At 40.4% G+C, this 8,218-nt stretch overlaps 1 protein-coding gene across 1 annotated transcript; it reads left to right on the top strand.

Moving 5' to 3' along the window:
* The first annotated feature begins 6,386 nt into the window (after nucleotides 1-6,386).
* Nucleotides 6,387-6,879, top strand: LOC132212761 (guanine nucleotide-binding protein G(I)/G(S)/G(O) subunit gamma-5-like). The gene has a single exon (XM_059658751.1). It carries the CDS (start codon nucleotides 6,436-6,438, stop codon nucleotides 6,640-6,642), a length of 207 nt encoding a protein of 68 aa, XP_059514734.1. The 5' UTR covers nucleotides 6,387-6,435; the 3' UTR covers nucleotides 6,643-6,879.
* Nucleotides 6,880-8,218: the final 1,339 nt, after the last annotated feature.

The raw sequence follows: 8,218 nt of genomic DNA, 5'->3' as shown, positions 1-8,218 counted from the left end.
CATTGACTGGGAATCGAACACACCACCCTTCCAAGCACAGGCTGATGCTCTAACCACTGAGAAACACTGACCAGGGAAAAACTAAGCGTTCTTTGATGGCAAGATCTATCTATGAGTCATTTTAGTACTTTTTATTTTTTTAAAGAAAATACACTACCAAAGAAATTTACTAAATGAAATATGGCAGCCTGGGAGTTGCCACACAACAATTTCCCCTTGACTCTCTCCCAAAATACCTGGGAATAGGGAAAGACAAATGTCCCGTGAGGATGAAATTATGAATAAATAAATAAGCAATTAGGGCAGAAACATGATCCACTATTGAATGGCTAACTGTGACATCATCTCCCAACCAGCATAACTACAGAAGCAGTGTATCTGTCAAAGTTTGGCCCTCAGTGACAGCAGAGAAAAGGGAGGATCTGAGACAGGTCTTGGCAGTGTGTTTCCTCCCCCTGAAGGGAGAGGGTGATCGGCCCCAGGCGTGTCTTCAGAAATAATGTTTTATAGATGAATTACAGGAGCCATTCAGGTAATCTAATTCCTCTTATTCTAATTTCATGCACACACACAGAAAACTCCCAGGTACACTTTTCAGAATGTTCACTGTACATAACAAATGAGGAAAAAGTCAGCACTTCTGGTTTCGGGCATTAGTGACAAATACAGCCAACTGAATGTAATTTTTAGATGTCCTTTATATTTTTCCATAATATATTTTGATTTCATGATACTTTACTTTTAGATCAAAGAAACCAAAGGAACCCAAAAGTCATTGTTTTAAACAAGTGTATTTTGGTTTTGAAATCATGACTTATAGAATATTAGGGCTGACATATCGATATATGCAACCCTTTTAATTGGTGTAGACTTGTAATTATTATTTCAAGCAGCTGACTCATCTCCCAATGAAAATATAATTTGACAGGCAAACACTAAGCAGTCAGTTCGTTAGAATTGCTTCTGCATTATCCAATAACTCCATTCTCTCCATTTCTTTTTCATCTTCCCCTCCCCCTCCTCCTGTTCTCCATTCTTCTTTATTTTTGAACACATGCTTTTGCACTACTTAAGCTGGAGGTAACTTGTGGAATAGCTTTGTGTCTCCACATCCTATAATAAATGCTTGGCATAGTTCTGACATGAAGTTGTTGTTTAATACATGTTTATTGAATAAATACATAAAAGGTATGTATTTAATGGCCTAATAGTTTTATTCTATTACTAGAGGCCTGGCACACGAAATTTGTGCACTCAGCTGGGGGGGGCGGGGAGGGGGTGTCCCCCAGCCTGGCCTTTGCCCTGTCATAGTGTGGGAGCCCCACGATTGGTTGCCCCAAAGAGGTAGGCCCCACCCATCCAGGGCTCCTCAATGAAGCAGGCCAGAGTCGGGGGGGCCTGCTTCTGCGCGTGTGGAGCCAGAATGTGGGACCCCCAGGACCCCCAGGCAAACCTCACTGTGCGGAGGCAGGACCCCCAGGCAGGCCTTGCTGTGTGGAGCCGGGGGTCCCCCAGACAGGCCTCACCTGTGGAGCCAGTGGTCCCACCTCCTCCCAGGTCCACACGCATGCCCACCTCCTCCTGGCTCCACATGCTGAGCTGGGAGGAGGTGGGACCCCCAGGCAGGCCTTGTTGCGTGGAGCCGGGACCTCAATGCTGCATGCAGTGTCAAGTCCAGCCTCGCCCACCTGCGCACGCCCGCTGTGCGCACAGCCATCTTGTGACAGCGTGAGGGCATCACGGCGTGACAACTACTTAGGCTTTTATTAGTAAGGATTTCTATCAACTTGATTGGTAGGAAACACTTCAAATACCTAATGAATATTTGCTTACTTAAGTGATTGGTTAATTCCCCAATATCCTAGATAATAAAACCCTAATATGCTAAGTGTCCGACCATTCATTCGATTGTTCGACTAGTTGCTATGATGGTCACTGACCACCAGGGGGCAGACACTCCGACCTATAGGTTAGCTTGTTGCTGGGGTCCAGCTGATCAGGACTGAGTGAGATGGGCCAGACACGCCTTGGACCCCTCCCGTGGTCCCTCCCAGGCCCTGATCGTGTACCGGTGGGTCCCTCAGCCTTGCCTGCACCCTCAGCGGATGTTGGAGAGCCAGTTTCGGCCGATCCCCGCAAGCCAGGCTGAGGGACCCCACTGGTGCATGGGCCTCTAGTCTTAAGATAATTGCTTGTCATCCCAATTAATTACTGCTGAATAAAAAATGCTAACCATTTTGAGGCTATAGTAATGGAACATCTTCATGAAAGCATTTAGTACCAAATTAAAGTAAAGTGGGCATAATGATATTTGTTTTAGATCAGTTTATATCAATATATAATTATAAATATGAAAAAAATTATAATTACTCATCTACTTGGAGGCCCTTTATCAGCAACTAATATACTTTAAGTGGGTAAACTGAATATAAATATATTTCAAGATGAGAGTCACTGTGAGAAGTCATTAGTAATACAAAGTTTCAGTAAGAGAGATAGATAAATGGAACTCTAGGAAGGAATGAGAAATAACAGATTCAATTTGCACCAAGGCACTCTAAAAAATTAAAAGATAAAGTGATACGGACCGACTGTGGTGATTGATCAAGATGGAAGAAAATAATTAATAGCTAATAATCAATTAATGAATAAATGCCTCCCATTTGAAAGAGAACAGATGTTACATCAGTCTATGATACTACATGTAAATAAGAAATTGTATAAAAACCCAAGACTATACTATGAAGAAACTAATTTATTTTGCAGAACATTGAAGATTGCTTTAGAAGGGAGTTCTATATTTTTGACAGTATTAATCACTTTTTTAACCTTTTAATTATACTTAGTATGCATCACAAAGAAATAGTTCAAATGTAAGAATATCACAGGATACTGCAAGTAGTTGTTAACCTGGAATACATTATTCAAAGTTGTTCAGTTAATAGGATCAATCCCCATGTAATATATTAATTACTGCTAAAAACTTGGTAGGTGTCTGATCATACTGTGAGTGAATATATAGTACAGAATTTAATATCTCTTAGGACCAAAGAGCTATGAATTAAATAGGTTGGCCTCAGCTGGAAAGCTGTTAGACATGTCATGGGAAAACGATTATACTTCCTTACTAATAGGAATTAATACTTGCAGAATAAACACAAGATTACTGTAGAGATTTAAAGCTAGAAAATTATTAATTTAATTTTAAAATTAATGAAATATTAATTTAAAGATATATTTAATTATTTTTTTTTTTGGAAAATAAATAATGTTACTTGAGCTAGTAGCTTCCTGGATGAAATATATATACCTAGGCCCTGGCTAGTTTGGCTCAGTTGTTAGAATGTTGGCCCCATGACTGAAAGATCCCAGGTTTGATTCATGGTCAAGGGGACTTATCTCAGTTGCAGGTTCCATCCCCAGCCTCAGTTGGGTGTGGGAGGGAGGCAACCAGTAGATCCCACTCCGTCTCTAAAGATCAATGCAAAAAATATCTTCAGGTGAGGATTTATCTATATCTATCTATCTATCTATCTATCTATCTATCTATCTATCTATCTATCTATCTATCATCTATCCATGAGAGTAAATCACTAGTGACAAAAATGGTGATATCAGGACAACTTTTGAGGCTAAATGCATTCAATTTTTCTAGCAATATATAATTTACAAGTTTTGTTATGTTTAAAACGGAATGATAAATGCATATGAATTTTTTCCTATTAACCGATGTATATAAACATGTTTTAAAGAAGAATATAAAATTCTTTGTCCATTGTTTTACAAATCAAGAAAGGGAAAATATCACAAAACATATTACAGTTGTAGATTGTGGTCATTTAAGGAAAAGATGGTGTTTCTGGCTTTCTTCCTGGCCCCCCAGGCCTTTTACCCTGGCAGCTGTTCCATTTAACCTCCTCCCTCCATCCCTGGGTTCTGCTTGACTCAGGGCCCTGAGGTGAGTGTCACTTTGGCAGATGGGCCTCTAAAAGAAGCCCTTTGTCAGAAACTCTTGCCTCAGTTGCTGCTCCACTGTGAACTCAGTATCCCCTAGGGCCTAGATATCAGATAGTATCTTATCTCCTCCCTTGTGAGCCACAGTTCCCACTAACTAGATTCCCAGTCAGTGCTCTGCTCTGAAAAGCCATTAGCACTTGGTTTTCTGACCGTTGGCCAGCTGATGCCGGGCGGCCATCTGTGGTTTCTAAGGGTCTGGCCTTCCACTTACGTCTCTACTGACACATTTGAATTGATATCCTAGGCTTGGACCTTGAGTTTAGACGTTAGATCAGTGGTTCTCAACCTTCTGGCCCTTTAAATACAGCTCCTCATGTTGTGACCCAACCATGAAATTATTTTCGTGGCTACTTCATTACTGTAACGTTGCTACTGTTATGAATCTCAATGCAAATATCTGATATGCAGGATGGTCTTAGGCGACCCCTGTGAAAGGGTCGTTTGATCGTCAAAGGGGTCGCGACCCACAGGTTGAGAACCACTGGCTTAGTTAATAGTACTTGTGCCCAACCTGATCTTGAACAGATTTGATTTGGAAACTGATTTCTGGAATGATCATTACTTGTACTCCTTCCTGGATTGTACGTACAAAAAGAAGATAATGTGTGGATCAGAAGAATTCTCAAGAAAACATTTAAACAATTTTTTTTTTAAAAAAGGAAGTCTTTCAGTAACTTGAAGATGACAGGAATATTAAATAATATCCTTGTTAATAATGAAAAGATTGGTAGATCTCATGGCAAATGTTAGGCCTTTTAGAACCCCCGCACTCAGTTTATTGTACCATATACTTCTATGTAGTGTGCTCTTAGGTCCTAGATTATTTTATGCCCTTGAAATTTAGGAAGAGGTGGAGAAAACGGTGAACGTAAATTTGTATACTATTTTATTTTATAAGATGATGACACATGGTTGAAGGGAAAATCAGGAAGAAAAAAAATGCAAACAAAAGCAATATCAGTAAAGAAAATCTATTCCAGGGGAGGAGTTTATTAGACACTTCAGCTTTGTGCTTTCTAATTTGGTCAAAGAAATAGAAGAACCATAATTCATTATGTTGGTGGAGAAACTGCATCTGAATGTTACCAGTGCTCGGGCCTTGGTTCAGCAACCTCTGTACTTGAGATCTGGTTAAGAAAGAATTCAGAGTCAAGTCTCAAATATAAGCAAAAGTTCATTTAGAAAATCACAGAAGTAGAAGAAGTGAGCCAGCTGGGCTGTGTGAGCCCAGGAAACAAGTTACAGAGACAAAAGAAGGCCCCTTGGAGCTTAAGAGAAAGAAAGCGAGGACATAAGCACCTGGGTTAAGGAGAGGGTGAAAGGCTGGGGCATGCTTCAGAGAGAAAGAGTGTGCTGAGGACAAGAAGGGTTGGAAAGTGCTGGTGTGCTCAAGAGAGAGAGCAGAGCTGGTCCTCCATCCTCAGGACTAGTAAGGGAGGTTCCAGGGGAGGATCTCGATAGAATAGTCATCAGCTTTCCCGGGTGTGTCCTTTCAGGGCCTGGGTCTCTACTGATTGGTGGACACTAGGGGAGGGAGTCATTAGTCATTGCATCTGGTTCTGATGTCAGCCATGGTGTTCCCTGTCTGGTTTTGCTTTTTTTTTTTTGGGGGGGGGGGGGGAGGCAGGGCAGGAGCTGAAACAAAATTGAGGCCTAAATGTCATCTCTAGTTTGACCAAAACTCTGAAGGTGGTTAACAGACCCAAGGCTTTGTTACTAAGACTAACTGATGAGTTTCAGACCTCATTGTCTTGAAGGCCGAATGCTTAAGGGAGTGGTTGTTGCTAGGTACCTGAAGCTTTCACCCTGGAGACAGTCCATACCTTGCCTATTGTTCCTACTCTGATCATGCCTGTCTAACTGCCTACTACAATGATATGTATACAGGAAGTAATAGACTTGTTGCTTAAAGAAAAAGCACCTTTTGAAGGGGGGGAGGGGATACTGGGTCTTATGGAAAGCAGTTCAGGAATCTTGACACAGTACTTGCTATTTAAAAAATGTTAGTTACCTGAGTATTCACTAAAGCAGTTCTCACAAATTACATGTCTGAACTTTTTCAAATGATGTTTGAGACTATAGAACCTAACAATATAAGTAGCTGCCAATATCAGGGTTTAATGCAATGGAGAAATTATATTTCCCAGAGTTAATAAAAATAAATAAAACATTATTATCTCTAACAAGCCATGCTTTGAAAAAATTTCCATTAGAAATAATGAACAAGAGAGCCTCCCCCACCCGCAACTTGGAGAAGTGCAGGGCTACTTATACAGTAAAATGAAACAAATATACTCCCTTTAAAAATAGAGATGAGGCCCCTGGCGTCGCTGCCCCGCCGTCTGACCCCCGTGGACCCGCGACCCACGACGACCCGCGACCTGCTCCCGACCAATCTGCCCGGCACTCGCATGCACCATGTCGGGTTCCTGCAGTGTCACCGCTATGAAGAAAGTGGTTCAACTGCTCCGGGTGGAGGCCGGGTTCAACCGCGTGAAGGTTTCCCAGGCAGCTGCAGATTGGAAACAATTCTGTCTGCAGAATGTTCAACACGACCCCCTGTTGACTGGAGTATCTTCAAGTACCAATCCCTTCAGACCCCAGAAAGTTTGTTCCTTTTTGTAGTAAAATGAATTTTGAAGGTGTTCTAAACCACTTTTCTTGAACCGGCAAATATTCAAAGAGAGCTAAATCTGAAGACTGTACAAAAAGCTTACCCTACGACATGTGCCATACTCTACAAACTTCAGCTTTCGTCAGTCCTTAACATCTACCTCTCTGAATTTTCATGAATTTCTACTTCACAAGAATGATTATTTTATATACACTGGCAGCAGCATACAAATAAAATACTTAAAAAATAAAATAAAAATATAAATAAAAATAGATATGAAATGAAAGGGGAAGGGTGCTTCTTTCTTCTTCAAATGTTAAGCTAATGGTAACTTCCTGTGTTAACTTATTTATGGGCAAATGCCAATGAGAAAAGATAGGTTATCTAAATTCCTGAAAGAGCATTCCAACTTTATGTTGGAAATTAAACTCTTTACTTTTCTTTCTAGTTAATCTTGTACACATCAATGATATACAACTTAGCAGTGGTTCTCAACCTTCTGGCGCTTTAAATACAGTTCCTCATGTTGTGACCCAATCATAAAATTATTTTCGTTGCTACTTCATAACTGTGATGTTGCTACTGTTATGAATCGTAATGTAAATATCTGATATGCAGGATGGTCTTAGGCGACCCCTGTGAAAGGGTCGTTTGACTGCCAAAGGGGTTGCGACCCACATCTTGAGAACTGCTGACTTAAGATGTTATAAATATCTCCTAGGTCACCAATTGTGTTGAAATGCCCATCTCCCAGTTGATCAAGTGCATTAAACTGTGAAGAATAGTTATTACATGGGCAGTAGATAAATGGCTAAAAAATCTGTGGGACATTTACACAATGGAATACTATGCAGCTGCAAAAAATAGGGATCGCTTACCCTTTGGGACAGCATGGATGGACCTGTAGACTATTATACTAAGTGAAATAAGCCAATCTGGGAAAGACAAATATCACACGATCTCCCTTATTTGTGGAATCTAATGAACAAAGTGAATTGGCCAACAAAATAAGACCTCAAGCATGGAATAGAATCACATACCTGGATGTGGGGATAGGGAGGACGAGAAGAGGTAAACCAAAGAACTTATATACATATTTATATGCATAGCCCATGGATTGGGACTTATTACCCAGCGATTCCACTTCTGGGTATATATCTGAAAAGATGCAAAACACTAATTTGAAAGAATATATGTATCCTTATGTTCATCACGGTGTCATTTACAATGACAGCAACCCAAGTGCCCATCAATAAACGAATGCATAAGAAAGCTGTGGCATATATATAATAGAATATTACTCAGCCATAACAAATCTTACCATTTGTGACAACATGGATAAAACTAGAGGGTATTATGCTACGTGAAATAAGTCAGAGAAAGACAAATACCACATAATATTACTTATACGTGGAATCTAATATACAATGTAGATTAACAAACAAAACAGAGACTCATTGATACGGAGAACACAGTGGGGAGGGGGGATTTGGGCACTGATTAAAAAAGGTGTAGGGATTGAAAAGTACAGGTTGGTAGTTACAAAATAGTCCTGGAGATGTAATGTACAGCAAAGTAAATGTGGGC

This window comes from Myotis daubentonii, chromosome 11, assembly GCF_963259705.1.
Source record: "Myotis daubentonii chromosome 11, mMyoDau2.1, whole genome shotgun sequence".
In the NCBI taxonomy this organism is placed as follows: domain Eukaryota; kingdom Metazoa; phylum Chordata; class Mammalia; order Chiroptera; family Vespertilionidae; genus Myotis; species Myotis daubentonii.
This window is presented reverse-complemented; position numbering and strand designations above follow the sequence as displayed.

Coding starts and splice junctions, on each gene's coding strand:
- LOC132212761 (XM_059658751.1), top strand. CDS start 6,436: ATGTCGGGTTCCTGCAGTGTCACCGCTATGAAGAAAGTGGTTCAACTG.